A 16,961-nucleotide genomic window follows, 5' to 3' on the forward strand; every position below is an offset into this window, starting at 1 on the left:
AGTGAGCGACAGTTCAGTGAGGCAAGTTTAAGGGTGGCGGGTTTGATAGGTTTTGTAGGGAGCGTGAGCTGGGCTGGCTTGCATAGAGAGCAGCGAGTGAAAGGTCCATTAAAGTCATGGATGTAGTCACAGGAGGGGGTGGGGGGGTCTAAGGCTTAGTAGTTCTCTACGTGAGTAGCTTACATTAGGGTAGGATGTTTCAGGCAGGGGTTCTGGCCCTAGGCCCGGTCGTGCGCGGACGGGCGCAGGCGGGCTTGCCTTAGGCGCGCCTTCGGCGCGCAAACGGCGCTCCCGCTGCGCTCGTCCGCTGCGCTGGGGAGGTCGGCACATTTGTAATAGTTGTAGAGGGCGTGGCCTCGCAGTGGGCGTGGCTACACCTTTGCCGCGCTGGCGGTGAGGGCGTTTTCGTCTCAATCTGGAGGGTCTGACTAGCGCGTAGTGGCAGCGCTTTCACACAGGTGAGCCCAGAATAGTTTTTGTTATTAAAATCAACAAAAGTGACAGTTTTAAAAAAGTGCGTGAGCAGTTACCAAAACCTCCGGCTTTCCGCCTCAGAGGGAGTTCAGGACAGTGGTGATCGTAGCGCTTTCAAGCGTTTATATACTCGGTCAATTGGTGGGCGTGGCCTCGCAATGGGCGTGGCTACACCTTTGCCGCGCTGGCGGTGAGGGCGTTTTCGTCTCAATCTGGAGGGTCTGACTAGCGCGTAGTGGCAGCGCTTTCACACAGGTGAGCCCAGATTAGTTTTTGTTATTAAAATCAACAAAAGTGACAGTTTTAAAAAAGTGCGTGAGCAGTTACCAAAACCTCCGGCTTTCCGCCTCAGAGGGAGTTCAGGACAGGATTCATGTGAATAATATCATCTGATGCCTTGTTGATTTAAGACCTTAAACATGAGCTACCAGCAAATAACTGGATCTTTTTAGTTCCAGGCTCCCTGACCTATGACTTGCCTGCGATTATGTGCATCTTGCATCTCGAAAGCTCACGAATGCTTAACCATCATCTGTAAGCACCTGATCCCATCATAAAGCACCTGATCCCATCATAAAGAATAGCAAGGGTGGGGAACCCAGGGAGCGGTGCACAGGAGAGTGCACGAGACATGGTCGAAAAATATTATAAAACAAATACAGTTAAATGAAGATCTGCTGTTTACTTTCACCCCCTTGCTTGGGCTCCACCCAGATTTGCAATTTATCATTTGAGAAGGAGGACTTATTTCACCCAGTGTCTGTTCCAAATGCTAGCCTCATCAGATACCCACCCACAACTCTGAAAGGTAAGCCCAAGCAACGGCACATTACCTGCAATCAGACAAAGCACCTAGCAAGGATATTAAAAAACAAACATGAAAACTAATAAATGCACATCACAATATAACTTTTATAGCATCAGTCAATAAACACAGATATTCAAAAAGGGTAGGGTCAGTCGAGCTCTTGAAGAGGTGGAGTCTCTGCAGACCTGGCCCCTGGCTGTGGAGAAGAGTTAGTTAGATGAAGAGCACGGCAGACCCTCAGGGGCCACACCCAAAATGGAGCCCATCCGCTTCGAACACTTACCCAGGGTCTGCAGTATAATGCTCTCTAGCATGACCAGGTCTTGGGCTTGGAGCAGGTACGCCTGGGTTGAGAGGACAGGCAACGTTACTCACTGGGAGGTACTCCACGAAAAGCCTGCGCATTCCTCACAAAAGGGGGGAACCTCATTCCTGTACCAAGCACCCAGGAGCTATCCCTTCCCTCCCAGAAATACAAGCAGTCATTTCCTCCCCCCTTACAGAATGTCCACGCCCATTTGTTTTTGTTAGAATCCACACGCAAATTGCCTTTATTTGGCAGAGATGTTGCTCTTTACATTTGAATTCCAAGGGACATTTTTGCTTCTGGGGGGTAAGGATTGCATGTCCTTCAAGTCTGAGGCGAGACAGGATGAAGTTTCCCCATTTTGCAAGGGTTTGAATTTGACATGGGGCACAAGGAGGAGAGATGGTGAAGTCCCGCAGGCGTGGGCACTCTGGGTGCATTCCTTGACTATGGCTTGGGCTCTGCACCTTCTCCCCTCCTTAGAAACCCTTCCACTCTTTCAATCACACCCAATGTTCTTGTCAGAAATGTGCCATCCTCCATGCTGGGCACATATGGCAGCACAAGAACAGCACTCGCGGAAGGCTCAGGGTTGCTCTCACTTTCACAGGTGCCTGTGACACCGAGGCATTTCAAAGTAACAGTTTACCAAGCCCATTAATACTGAAACAAGCCATCACCAGCACATCTGGAGATCAGAGGCACACATCGCGCTTAGACTCAACTAAACATTTTTGGAAACAGCGCATTTTGTCTGTGTTTACCAGGCCGTTTCTATTTGAACTGCTCCAAGGGAAAGGGGGTGGGAGAGGTGTTGTCTCAGCAGGCTGTTGTGCTTGGTGGGGCAAATCTTTTGGAAACAGTGTTACTGAGGATGACACCTGCTTCATGAGACGGAAGCCATTTTTTTTTTAATCCAAAGACCTTTCCTGTTTCTTCCAATTTGGGTCACCATTTTCCAAACCAGGAAGTAGCAGTAATTACGACTCAGAAGTGCCTTGGTACACTGTGAGTAATCTGTCACCTGACAGAAGGAAACTTATTATTACGAAGTGTTGTAGGTGTCCAGTTACAGGGTGGACACCAGTGTGGGGGTGGTAATGGCTAAGGGCACTGGCGTAAGGAATATGTGCTTACCTATAAGAATGTTATTGCAGTTTGATGCCCTAGATGTCTATGCTATGCAGTATCCTGCCATCTAGTGCGTGGAGCTGGAACTTTCCTTCAGTTTTTAAAGAAAAGAAAAGCTTGTGGGTGTCAACCCATTGACACACCTGGATTCTGCCCCCTTTTTTCATCTGCATAATGCCTCTTAATGAAGCACCAGCTTTATCATCACCTAGCAAACAGATCAGCCTTCGTAATCCGTTTGAGGGAGAGGGGATTGAGGCAAGGCTCAATACATTTTCAAGAATGGCCTCTCCCATCTGTGCATCCTGCCTTGCATTATGTTACAGGTATTGTGTAGTGCACATTTGGCCTCTTAGCAACTGTGAGCTGTACTGGTGTGCTTTGATGCATTCTTCTGGACTGTTGGAGTGTTCAATATTGCACAATATGGGCGGCCTCTCTCATTGGCTCAGGGAAGTGGTAGAGCTCTGATTTAGCATGCCGGTGTGTTCAGGTGCCCTGTATTCCGTTATGGAAGAGGCTGGCAAGCCTAGAGCAGACGTGTGTTAAGTGTGGTATTGAGAGCAACACGTTTCTAGGTGATGGGCACAGTAGTTGAGTATGTGGCGTGGCCAGCAGGTTGGGCGGAGTGTGGTGGGCGGTGCGGAGAAAACAAGGCATCATAATGGACAAATGAGGTACACACATTAGTAAGCCCATCAATAGTACATATGGTTATACTTATGGTGGTGTGTCCGCTAAGTGACACACCGACAGCATGTGTTTACATGGTGGGGGTTTGTTTTATGTGCCAAGTAATATGGATTATCCTAGCACACTGTGGGTCATCCTTGAGGAAGGGTGGGTACGAGGGTGAAGAGGGAAAGAGGAAGAAAAGGGAAGGCGTAGTTGTTTGTGAAGTGGGTGTCCTATCAATTTGTTGTGATTCAAATGTAGATCTCAGTGTGCTTTTAAGTGTTGGCGTTAATGTGACTGCTGCAAAGACAGGTTTCGGTTATCGGGTATTTCTGGATCAGATGTGTTCCCATGACCAGGTTTGGAGGGTTTTTTACAAAATGCAGGAGTCAGCATTTTGCGAGGATGCGCTTACGATCATGTTCTGTGGTTTGGCGGAAAGAAAGCACAGAGAGCTAAGCACATTTCTTGTGTAATCAAGGTATGGAAATTACCGGCCAGACTTAAAAGAAAATGTCTGGAAAGAGGAATTTGTAGATGGTAGGCAGAGAATTGACTATGGTTAAGAATTAAGGAATAACTCAGGGGTCAGAGTCCATGTGTATGGTGGACGAGGTGCTTTTGCGGTGGGAGGCTGCCCATCGTAAATGTACTCTGGTCAGTGAAGCTGTGCAGCAGACAAGAATAAGGGAGAATATAGTGGACACAACCATGTGGAGGGATGAAATAGTTTGGATTCTCGTGTAGGGAAGTCGGTGTGTTCAGATGAGGTGTTTAACGGTGTTGAAATCTGGCAAGGAGTGTAGGTGATGCAGATTCACCAGTGTCTTGCATGTATTTTGAGGCTGGACCACTATAGAGGAAAGTGCAGCCTCCATGCCTCTTGCTGGTCAAATGTCTATCGAAGCAAAATCAAGTAAGTCTGGGGGTTTCAAGGAATTGGAGCACCAGCCAGTTTAACACTTGCCTAGTGGTTATCCTAAAACTGGCAGGAAAACGGGGTTTAAAGACTGAAAGAATGATACAACAAAAGGAAATGTAAGACAACATTTCATAATGTAATTTGATAGCATGGGGTGAAATGTATAAGAATTCAGGACAAGGGGGAGCACTGAAACACTTAACCAAGTAAACATTTTGTCCTGTCCTGTTTCTTTAAGCCTTAAAGAAACAGGACAGGACTTCCATGGTAATAGCACAGGGCTGGAGGACAGGGAATAACAATGGGGAATGTCCAAGGGACAGATTCGAGGGAGACCCATCTCTGGTTAGAGGTAATGAAACCTAGGGCAAGCCAAAATGTGGAAGGGGGACAGATCGACGGGGATGTCAGTTAAGGAAGATCAACACATTATCCCCACCCACCCAACATGGCATGGCCCACTTAGGGAAAACGAGCATGGAGAACTCAACTCTGAAGAATCGTTTCTTGTCAGGAAGGAAGAGCGGCCAACTCTTAAGTAAGTATGAAGAGGGCTTACTGTGAGATTATTCAAATGTCTCTCTGGTTGCTGACACAAAGATCCCCCCCCCGTGAACAGTAAAGAGAATGCACAAAAAGGTGATATTTGAATGTAGCCACCATGATTCAAGAAATTGAAGAATGTTTTCTCGCAGATAGGGTCTACACACCAGATTACTTATTTCAGGAAACACACAAGAGATTTTCAGTCCCCTGCTATGGGGATACTGGTTGCCAACAAAAGGAGCAGCCATCATCACAGTGGACTTTGATTTATTGTTAATGGACAATGTAAAGAGGCAAACGAATGGCGGACTAATTACAGAACTCATGCGATGGACATTCACACCCACAGTCTTTGCAGTCATAAGGAATTGAGGGAGGATGGGTATCAGAACATAAAAGGTACAAGAGTGCAAACAATTTAGTAGTCCTCAGGACAAAGGAGCACATCCAGCCAGAGCTGAAACGGGGGGCGGCGGGGGAGAGAGAGGGGGCAATGCTGAGCGGCTACTTACCTCGCTCCTGGTGTCAGGAGGGGGTTCTTGAGGGGTGAGGCACGCGTGTGCAACCTTGATTACATGTTCCAGCTTCCGAGGCTGCTCCTCCACCTTTGCTGCCAGAAAGAGGGCTGCAGGCGCCACGGACTTGGGAAGAAAAATGGTTAAACAAAGAGGCAAATGAGAAAACAGCGTAATTTACAGGTGCTCTGTTTATGAGGGCTGCTAAAGTGGACTGTTTTCACGGAGCTGGTGACTGCCAGAGGCAACTCGGCAAATAGGGAGTCAGTGGTTGCCAGGGTGAACTCAAGTCATAAGCAAGGGGCATCTTTCCTTCTAGAGACCCAAAGTTATAAAGGGAGCAGGTAGCTACCAGATGTGCACTTTTTCTATGAAGCTTGCAGCTGCTCGAGGTTTCATTTATGGAAAGCAAAGTGCAACCAAAAGTGAACTCATTGCATAAGGAGCTGGCACCAGCCAAAGGTACACATACTGTTCATGGCAGCCGACATGAGAGGTTCACTATTGTAAGGAACTGGCAGCTACCCAAGGTGATTTATTTACACGGGATGCCAGAAACTGCTAGGGGTGAACTCTTTGGGTACAGCTCTACAACTTACCAGATGTACCATTTACAAAGGCTGCGAGAACTACACTGCACTTTTTAGCATTCCCGTGGTGGTCGAAAATGCTACTTTCTTTATAGAGACTAACAGGTTCAGAGACTGCCAAGTGTTGTGTTTATAGAAAGTCACCATCTAGCCGAGGTACTCAGTTTATATAGCGACACCTGTAAAACCTGCAACTGCTAGGGTTGCTATTCACAGGCCAGGGGTTGCGAGAAGGGCACTTTTCATTAGAACCTAGAAACCAGCAAGGGCAGCAGAGCTCTCGTCACTATTTTCTTCAGACAAACAAGTTAATGCAATAAGACGATATAGACATAAGAACATGCAGAATTAAACAATAATATAATACATTCATAGAAGGGATATTCTTGAATGCTCCAAACAAAGCATCCACAAGTAGCTGATACTTCTTGCTAAACAAATCTATCACAAATGTTGAAAGAGGTTCTATTTCAGCGGTTTATAAAATACTAAATAGTTTGAGTGTGTGCATCCCACAACAGCAAGGTTTTGGCACAAAGCACGAGCCACAGCTGCTGTCTGCCAAAACTTGGGGATTTAATGGCGCAGACGCATTTCTCTCTGGCGCCCTAGCTGGATACTATGGTTTTGACTCAAACTGATTTAGTGGCACCTATATGAGAGTGGCTAGTTACAACAAGCTACAGAGAGTTGGGGGTGATATAATCCAACTTCCTTGTCCCAGAGACCAAACTTTTTGGAAAACGTTGGTAGTTGGCCAGTACGCAGATACTAAAACAAAGTACACAAGAAACCACAGCCCTAATGACTCACCCAAAGTCAGACTTAGGAATGATTAGTCTGGTTGTGCCTAATAAAAAAAAAAACAGGAGTCCTTGGCATAAGCTATATTTTAATATAGAATTTCTCAGCGCACCAAGTAGGTACTTCTGCCTAAAGTCACACAAACAGTACCATCTTTTTACAGCACCCTAGGAGGTGTATCAAACAAGTGTCCCAACCTAGAACCCCACAGAAGAATGTGCCACACATGAGATTGTACTAAAATATCACACTTACATTTCTGTGGAAGCGAGTGAAGGACTGCACCATGAAGAAGCGATGCATGTATACGATGGCAGTGTTGATCGTCAGCTGAGAGCTAGTGGCAGACAATTAAGGTTAAATACAAAGTAAAGAAACCAGCAGAAGAACATGTCAATGGAAAGTAAGATTGAAGCGCAAACACCAGACGTGTAGTGTTTGACTATAGGATCTCTCTTTGTGGTTGTCAATAGTGAACCAAGTCGGCCTCTTTTGGAGTGTGTGCCTAATACTCCATGGAACAATTAATCAAGCTTTCAAAAGAGAACTGCCTTCCTCTAACTGTTGCCTAAAGAGAAAGGTTCGAAAACACGTTTCTGTTTAATGACTTAAAAGCTACTACTGGCTCAAACAGTTCCACTGAGTGTTAAAACTATGTGTACTATTAACATGTTATTGTGATCACCTACACAAGATGTTAGCTAAAAAAACACGTTTAACACTGCAGACACTACCTTCAGCATTAACAAGCACAAAAAAGCATTGGCCACCATTTACACTGAGGCATCCAGGAACTGGACTTGACCAAAAGGCAAGATTCTACCAGCAGACAGTTGTAGGTTGACTTTGCCACCAAAAAACACAACCCGCACTAAAATATGTACTGACCACTCCAATTTGCTTTGAGAAAGCTTTACCTAAGGTCAAATGAAAACAAAAGACCTGCTTAAGTAATAAAGAGGCGTCATCTCTTTAAGCCAGAAGCAAGATGTTGTTCTACCTATGGTCAATTGCTGCTTCAATAACTAATAAGATCGATCAAAGAAAAAAGCAGTATCTTTCAACAATTGGAGAAAATGGTTCTCCACCTAAGGTAAACTAATGAAAACTCCTTGCAATTAAGATCAACCAGGGAACAAGCCTCTTTTTCTATGGTTAACAATTTAAAGAGCCACAAAGCCTGTAACCAAAAAAGAAGCTTTCAACACTAAACACAGACTAGAAGTGAAAAAAAGACCCCAACCACCTGAGGCCAACTGTGAAAAACGACTGATGCTAATAACTTGAAAAAATGTCATACTTTTTAAGTCCCCTCTGCCCAAGCCAGAAAAAGGCTCAGGTAGCTAATTTCAACCGAGGAAAGGGACAGTCTTCAAGTTTCAACTAAGGAAAAAAGGACCTGCGAAACGAGGTCAACTGAAGACAAAGTATTAGTACTTAAGGTCAATCTAGAAAATAAGTATAGCCTATATTGAAGTGAGAGGAACATCCCATCAAATGAATGACCTTGCACTCACTGTAAAATGACCCACAACAAAAATCATGAGAAAATGTCACACTGCGTAAGGACCAATGAGGAAAAAAGGTTCTCTGACTAGGGTTGACTCAGAAAAAGAAAGTCTGTCCTAAGTATATTTTCTATGCCTGGAGAGAATTGTTGGGCATAGCTTGCAAAAGCCGGTAAAACCCATAAGTGTGCTTTTAACAATGACTTGCATCTCTCAATAATCTTGCTTTTTAACCTGGATCTAGATTTGATTTGTCAAATAATTTGTTACACCCTATCAGCAACACGATGAGCATTCATGTTTCTAACAGTCTCAGATGGAGCACTGAACCAACACTAACGACCAAGTCACCGAGGGCAGCATTAGGAGTCATCTAATTAGTGTGTGTACACCCTGGGTAAGGGAAAACTAGTCACAGGTCACTGTCCATGCTGCCGTGGTGATCTGTCCTTGGTCACGAACCCTAGGGCAAACGTTCTATTACAATGTGCACAGTGGTGCAGTATGCGAGTTAGGTTTGGTACAGTTAGAAGTGGTTGAGTCTACGAAAAGTCAACTGAGAAAAAAGGTCCCGCCATGAAAACCAGGCATTTAGTGAATGGTCTATATGTTACATTTTTCCCTACATGAACAGAAAATATATATCTCTGGGTGCAAATAACGAACCAATGCTGAAATGTCTAAATGTAAACCTAATCACCTCCCACACAGGCCAAACTACACAGAATTTGTCAGACATGCATTAAGAAAATATGCTAGGAACTTGCCGAAAATCGTAGTGATTTGTCACCGTGTCATGAAAATGGAGGGCTCTCTAAATACTACACGGTAAAGGTTTGAAGTAAGAAACTTAGTAAGAAGTAAAGTAAGAAACTTATTTCGAAGGGTAATGCTGCCTATGCAAATTGGCAGTTTATTTAAAAAGAAGACATTTCAATGTATCATTTCTCAAATGTTTTACAACTATTTAAGTGCGCTGTGAATTACCCAAATCTTCAATCAGTAAAACAGCTAATCTCGTCACTCCCTACAGCTTGTTCTGTGCCTTAACTCTCAACCATTAATTCCACCTAATCACTACCCCACCCTGCTACTCATCTTAACACTCAAACCGTAATGCTAATCACCTCACTTACCATATCCCAACGTTAACAGAGCCCCTGCTTCTACAGCCACAGTTCTATTACTAATCCTAATCCGTACCTCCAAATCTAACTCTGAATTTTTCCAATTGCTAACCCAATTTAGGTGTTATATGTTCGAACTTTTGTCAAACTCATAGTTTTTTCAAATTTACAGTAGATACCACTGAAGACGTGTGCATGTGGCACTCCTAACAAAAATGATGACCTGAATGTAAACATGTTTTTCTACTTACATTGAGTGGAGTATCCAACCAATCACTGCACTCAACACGTGTATCGCATGCAAAGCAGTTTATCGATGCCCCTCTTAATTTAAAGACAATGCACTGCTCTTCGATGCTCACTGGACACGTCTTACACGAAAGGGACAACCAGCAAAAACCCGGGAGCAGAGTTAATGCTGCTAAGTTTACCCACCACTGAAAATGCCCATAACACAAACTTATATTGTACTTCAATATCGTAGCACTTATGATACAGATTGCTACCAGCGAAGAGATATCTAATTCAAAGTCGCCACTCTCATCCTCCTTTCATGTCTGCACCCACCATTTACGCACGGGCGTTCCTATCCCAAACGCAACACCCTCATTGGATATATATGTTACCAACCCGATTTATGGTACTGAAACTCGATGTTTCTAATGAGGTGCTTTCCTTTTACAAATTGATGCATTATGGGAGTTGTAATATTGGTTTAATTCCTGTGGTAAAATACAGCAGATGATCACAGAAATCCACAGGACTAGAAACATAGTCTTCTAATATGAAGCGGGGTAGCAGCACGATGCAATAATATGCCTACTTTAGACCACAAGTGAACGTTGCTTTAGGTATATAATACGGACATAACTTGGCGTAATGCCTTTTGCCTCATCGCATTACATTGCGACAATGAGCATCAATCAGTTCGCTGCAGAATAAAAACACTGGACACTAGTTGATGAAAAAGTGTATTAAGAGAGATGACGATACGGCGCTGGGCTGTTTTTTTTTTATTCTTCACTGCATGCAAAGTTGGATAGCACAACGGCCTCAGGATTCAAGAGTTACAAGTAACAGGCACCAATGTTTTGATTTTATACATTAGGATCGATGATGCGGGTTAAGCGCTGCCACAAAACCTACAGCAGCTAGAGTGGTTGGGTGCACATCGATGTAGAACAGTCACTGGTAGAATGTCTCAATAGCTCTAAAAGTACTGGGACAACAGTGAGGGTTTACAGCAGCCCGGTCCCTGCACTGGTTGTGTCTGCGTCATGATTTGGAAAGATGGGAAGTTTAAGAGAGACCCTTGGGAATTAGTCGCTATATAATTTAGTTTAGAAGCATTAGCTAGTACTGAACACAAGGGTACAGTATAGGCAGTGGTGGTTGGGGCGCGATATTGTGCTGGGCATCAGTCGATAGAGCGGAATGTTGATCAGAAGTGGAGCGTGTGTTGGAGGTTATGATTGAATACAGAGTAGAAACCCCTTAGGTGGAGTGAAGGTACTGTAAGTATAGAGACCCTGCAGGCAACAGTAGAGTCAATATTGACTTGTCTCCATGGCTTCCTGGTTAGCAATAGTAGTAGCAGTGCGATAGATCATAAGTAGGGTGTCTATTTGTAGTTTTACCGGTAGGATGGAGTGGTGACTCAAGATAGGCAGTGATAAAAGAAATTGAGCTAGTTCGGACAGCAGAACGGTCACCCGGCCATATCCGCAATGATTTTAAACTTGTGGATGGCGACATAGGTCGTGGGTCCGGCTGTTCCTCCTAGCCATGGTTGTGAGGGGAAAGGCTGCGGTGGAATGGCTCTCAGCATGGCGAGAAAGGTGGAATGGCGGTGTCTGCAGCGGTGTGAACCATAGAGATTAATTGAGGAGGTTGGTCTCGAGGATTAAGGCAGACATGTGGTATTCAACAAAGTACTATAACGGATAGTGAGATGGGGCTGTTGGGTGGCAGCAGCAAAGGAAATGACCGATCTACTGACAGGCGTGCGAAATGACAAGAAATGATGTTGAGCGGCGGGAGAGGGTGGGGACTAATACTAAAAACAGTGGCGTAGGCTCAGGGTATGTGATAACAGTTACGAACAAGTCGCGACTGGGTCATCCATGTGGTGAGAAGACTCGTGGGTGAATGTGGCCTTGGTGCGGGCCCAGTGGGTCCTCTGAAGGATACACGTTGAGCCGCTGGCCCATGTCCTGCAGCAAATTGGCAGCCTGCTGCCGGTAGCCCAGCTCTTTATCAGCGTCGAGCCCTGCTCGGCGGGACGGGCTCTGTTGTAGCTGCTCCCGGCTGTAATACCAACGGCTACCCTCCATCTTGAGACCGGAGCACAGCGCATGCCCACATCGCGCACGCCTGTGCACTTCCGGCTCAGAACGGAAAGCGTCTACTACCGTTTCCGGCCAAAAGACCATAACATGCGTGTTTACTTCCGTCTTGGAGGACCTATCTGCTAAACCTCTTCCGGCGCAGGAACAGATGATGTAACTGCTGTTTGAGCGCGCGCGTTGGTGTTTTCTCCGAAGGCCACTTCCTGAAGCCGGCTGTTATTCCAACGCTCATTTTCAGCTCTCGCCTGGCGTTAGCAGCGCGCATGCGAAGGCTTCTTGTAATCAATACGATTCGAGAAGTTCAGTTTCCATCCCTAAATTTCATTGGCGAGGGTCATTTATCGTAATTAATTATGCCTAACAGAGTATGCCGAACAGAGTTAACGGCGCGCATGCGCAGCTCTCGCCATGTGAGGGCTTCTTGTAATCAATACGATTTGAGAAGTTCAGTTTCTGCTCCGTCCTTACATTTCATTGGACTGTCATTAAGTATGCCGAACAGAGTGTCCCCATTGTACTGGAGGCTTTTCAGTCCCTCCTGGTTACAGCCTTGTCCTCTTTTAACCACGCCCACCGGGATTGGATCTTTCACTGGCGTGAGACGGAGCGTTTTATAATCACTGGCCGTACTTTTTAGGTCTCGGGACCATCCGGTCTGCCTAAGGCAGAACCGGAAGTCGAGAGATTTAATGTTTCGGAGAAGAGGGGCTTGAACCCGCCCCTCTTTTCCCCTGTTCTCCATTGGCTGGCCTCTTCAATGCTGGCCAGCCATTGGAGAAGAGGTCCCGTCACTCCGATCAGGCCCCGTCCTTTCCGGATCGGGGGGCGTGTTTTTTGCAGAAAGTCTAATTATCTCCTCCAGCCAATGGCTGGAGGAGATAACAGCAAAACACCCCCCCGAATCCGAAAACGACGCTGCGTTTCTCCGAGGCATTTCTGCTCTGCCTCGGAGAAAGGCAGCGGTGTTCGATGACTGCTTGGAAATATGCTTTTTACAAAACGCTGTAAGTACTGAGGTACCGAAGATTCTCTGTTGCAGCAAGGCACTGAGTGGCCGTAAAAGGAGTTTGATGTAAATATACATGAGTCAGCAGCGGAGGTGCAATAAGCGTGTATCTCAAACAGAAACTGAAACTTCTCTATCAAGGGGAAACATCACTGCCAAAGTTCAGAGCTTGTGAAAAAGCGACCAGCGAAATCACTTGCTAGTTAATGTTCGGGGGGGGGGCTAAGCAAAAATTTCGGGGGGGGCTGAATCTTTAAACAGGCAGAGTGGCGCTGATTTCGGGGGTTGGGGGGGCGAATCTAGGCAGAGTGGAGCTGCGGGGTTCTTAGAAGGGGTGAACCAACAGCGAGGCCTCATTAACATGCAAATGGTCTTTTTAAAGACCTGTGAAGTGCTCAGGCGCGGCTTTGTGTCTGCCCGGGAAGCGGTCTCATCCCGGGCTGCCACACACGACGGGGGGGGCTGAAGCCCTTTGAGTTCAATGGGTGTTGCGCGCCTGATCACAGGTAAATGCGTGAGAGAACGGGGTTGTTGAGCAGGGCCGGGCTGGCTTGCCCGGGCATCAGGCGTTTCCTGTAGCAAAAGTGCTTCACAGTTAACCTCCCCCATGACCCTCCAGCTGGTCCGACATAATTGCCAGGCCTACTTTGGGGTTCCAGTTCGGCCCTGTTGTTGAGTATCTTACCCAGGGCTTTAAGTGGGATAAAAAAAAAAGGGTGGGGGTGGGGGTGGGGGGCGGTGTTGCGCGGGGTCTATACGACTTGTATTTTGCTGTCTCTTTTGTCATTGCATCCAGGCATAATGATACAACAAGTAACATGATACCTACAACAAGTTAGGACTATTGGCTTTGTCAATCGTTGTTAGTTGCATAAGATAAATTAGCAGTAACTGTGGCTTGTATATAATATTGAAAAAGCATCCACTTGAAGCCCTAGTGACACCACGACAATGTTACTGCTCCTGAGTTTCAAAAAGAGACAATATAATCATGCAGTGGCTGAACTCGACAGATTAAGAAATATATCCCAAATTATATATAACAGTCGGTAGACGCATGCCTCTACAGTGTTCTCTTATATTTTGAAACCAGAATTGTTCAAGTTCGTATCCTTTCAAAGTTCCCTTTTCAAACAATCATTATCAACGCCAAGTCTGGCCCTGGCACGGTAGTGCGATTTTTGTTTAGTATTAATAAAATTTGACACTTCAGACAGCAGTTGCAGCAGAGAGGACAAAGAAGGAATGGGCATGGAATCCAAATACTAATCATGCATATTAGTCTGGGCCACTGGCATTTTGCGATGCTGCAGCATTTTCCTCATAATTATCGATTTGCCAAACTTCCCAAATAATGCTCGCATAATAAATCTCGCTTTTGAGAGTGATTAAGCTATTGACATTGTAAATAACAATGCCGTTTCTTTAAATGTTTTAAAAACATAAACAAAAATAATGTCATGAGCAATGCCAATAGCTCTAACTTTAACAATGCCGAGACCGTTGCATTGTAAATGCTTGTTTGTGTTCTTTTTAACCTTGCCTGTTTCATTCCTTCTCCTCCGCGCGCTACCCTTCCCGTGCGCGAGACTGCTTACGCCAGCTGGAATGTTGACAGCTGGACGTTTGAATATTACAGTTAGTGGACAGTTGCTGATGACAGTTTATTAGCAGTGTGTTATCCGCACAGGGCACTCCTGTTATGGTGTGTCGTCCTTTGTATTAATAAATACTTACTACTTGAAGCTGTTCCCTGGCGTTCATCTTTACAGAGAAGTTCAGTTTCTGCTCCGTCCTTACATTTCATTGGACTGTCATTAAGTATGCCGAACAGAGTGTCCTCATTGTACCGGAGGCTTTTCAGTCCCTCCTGGTTACAGCCTTGTCCTCTTTTAACCACGCCCACCGGGATTGGATCTTTCACTGGCGGCATGAGACGGAGCGTTTTATATTCACTGGCCGTACTTTTTTGTGTTCTTTTTCGCGGCATTCACTTCAGGGACACCGCGCTCTGTGTTTTTTATATTTTTATTTTATTTTGAAACTGAGCGCGGCGCTGCCTCACGGACACTGCGCTCGGTTTATGATATATTTCTTAACTTTAACACTGAGCGCAGCAACCGCTTCAAGGACACTGCGCTCAGTGTTAAAGTTAAGAAATATTTAAAGAAACTGAGCGCGGTGTCTGTGAAGCGGCGCCGCGCTCAGCTTTAAACTTAAGCATTTGCAATGCAATCGGACCTATTGCATTGCAAATGCTTGTTCTTTTTCCCCTCTCAGCCCGATCTGTGTGCACACACTCCAGTGCAGCAGCACGGAATCTCACTCGGCCTCGGTAGAACTCGGCTTCCGCTTTTTTTGTTATTTTTTGCGGCGTCCACTTCAGGGACACCGCGCTCTGTTTGTGTTTTTTTAATTTTTTTTTTTTAAATTCAACTTTGAAACTGAGCGCGGCGCCACTTCACTGACACCGCGCTCGGATTATTTATATATTTCTTAACTTTAACACTGAGCGCAGCTCCCGCTTCAAGGACACCGGGCTCAGTGTTAAAGTTAAGAAATATATATAGAAACCGAGCGCGGTGTCCGTGAAGCGGCGCCGCGCCGCGCTCAGCTTTAAACTTAGGTCCTAGACAATATTATTAAATGTTAGATTCAATGTTGATAATTTTTCATAAACGATTAGATCCTGAAATAGAAAAGAAAAACATAGCCAAAATACACTCCTTGTTAAATGAAACAGTACCCACTGGTATAGTTATGCCAAAAAACAACATTAATTTATTCGTAGGCAAGTATCCATGGTTCGATTCAAAACATACAATTATCTTGAGAAAGGGGGGGGGTGGGGGGTTTCTACCAAGCGAAAGAAAAGTGAAGAGTTGGTGCTCACGTGAAAGAAGAGAATCAGAAAAATTAGAAGACAATATTTTATACAATTTATAGTATCAGTTAAGGCCAAAATCCTTAAATTAGAAGGCCTGCCCCTAATGTCATTGAAGTCTTAGCCGTTATTTTGCTTATTCAAAGCACAGTGATACTTCATCTGTGACCGGGGTAGGGGGATGGGATACATAGAGTACAGGCCCAATGGGGGGGGAGTTCGTCGACGTTTCGACCCAGACGCAACAAGGGTAAGTAATCTCCTCAACTATGGGTCTTGCTCAGGACAGGGATGAAGGGAACCTGGGGGGTAACCATAGGATCAATGTCTGTAAATAATCATGAACTCAACAAAGAACAACCAAAACGCTCAGGGTACTGACCTAAGTTCAAAGATGTAGGGCCCCCAGCGATAGGGTGGGCAACCTGTAGAAGAGGAATGTATAAGGCCATAAATCTACAGGAGTCAGACTCAAAAGGTACACACATTAATGATCATAGTGGTATAGCACTCACCCGTAAATGGTGTGCCAAGAACACAATTTCAGTGTCAATATCAAAACTGGCCATAATGAAAACGTCCCAGGACAGGGGTAAATCCCTTTGGAAACTACAAAGGACAAAACTCAACATTAGATCACCGATCTAATCCTGACAGAAGTACAATAGGCAACAAATACAAACACAGATATGCAAATGTCAACTCACACGGAGGAGAAACTGCGCAGTATGTGTGCTGTGGAGTGCGAGGGCTGCCTTGCGGTGTCATTGCCCAATAACGACCTAAAAAGCATTGAAAATGCAATACGTCTCGCCTTTAATTAAGCCAAAGCCATTTGCTTTGCTAATTGCTATACAATACCATTAGCAAAGCAAATGGCTTTAACTTAATCAAAGGTGAGACCTATTGCATTTTTAATGCCTGTTTATACAAAGCGAAAAGACATGGGGCATTGGGGGAGGAAGTCTCGGAGTCTCTTGAACGAGTTCACAAAATTATTTGAGAAGCAAAAGACACTGTGAGTCTATGTCAGGAAACAGAGGCTTCTGATTATGCTTTTCTTTTCTTTACTGAACATTACAGCAGACAATAAAATTTAGAACTACATAACACGTCGGACATAGCGTGCCCTGGCTCCACCAATCATCACACACCCACTTCTAACAGACATTGTCTTCTTTTTTTGCTGCTGCAGCAGCGAGATAAGTACACCTTTTAATTTTTCTGTTGTTGATGTATGCTTAAGCGATTGATGGCCATTTCTGTTGGCGGATGACTGCCGCGTTATCTGGTGTATCAGGGGCTCTTGCTTATAC

General features: G+C 45.1%; 1 protein-coding gene across 3 annotated transcripts in view; it reads right to left on the minus strand.

The window, feature by feature from the left end:
• The window catches only part of CCNT1 (cyclin T1), a 56,358-nt gene extending 44,116 nt beyond the window's left edge, over positions 1-12,242 (minus strand). Inside the window, exons 1-4 of one of the 3 annotated variants that reach the window (XM_085600392.1) lie at positions 12,224-12,242; positions 7,028-7,109; positions 5,376-5,504; positions 1,566-1,626 (exon numbers count right to left, since the gene is read on the minus strand). In XM_085600392.1, the coding sequence (XP_085456518.1) occupies positions 1,566-1,626; positions 5,376-5,504; positions 7,028-7,075 (238 nt within the window). In that variant the 5' untranslated portion in view covers positions 7,076-7,109; positions 12,224-12,242. Of the gene's footprint in view, positions 1-1,565; positions 1,627-5,375; positions 5,505-7,027; positions 7,110-11,597; positions 11,967-12,223 lie in introns of those variants that run through there. The other 2 variants (XM_085600390.1, XM_085600391.1) reach the window with 2 other exon arrangements.
• Positions 12,243-16,961: the final 4,719 nt, after the last annotated feature.

Source organism: Triturus cristatus, chromosome 4_2 (assembly GCF_964204655.1).
Source record: "Triturus cristatus chromosome 4_2, aTriCri1.1, whole genome shotgun sequence".
In the NCBI taxonomy this organism is placed as follows: domain Eukaryota; kingdom Metazoa; phylum Chordata; class Amphibia; order Caudata; family Salamandridae; genus Triturus; species Triturus cristatus.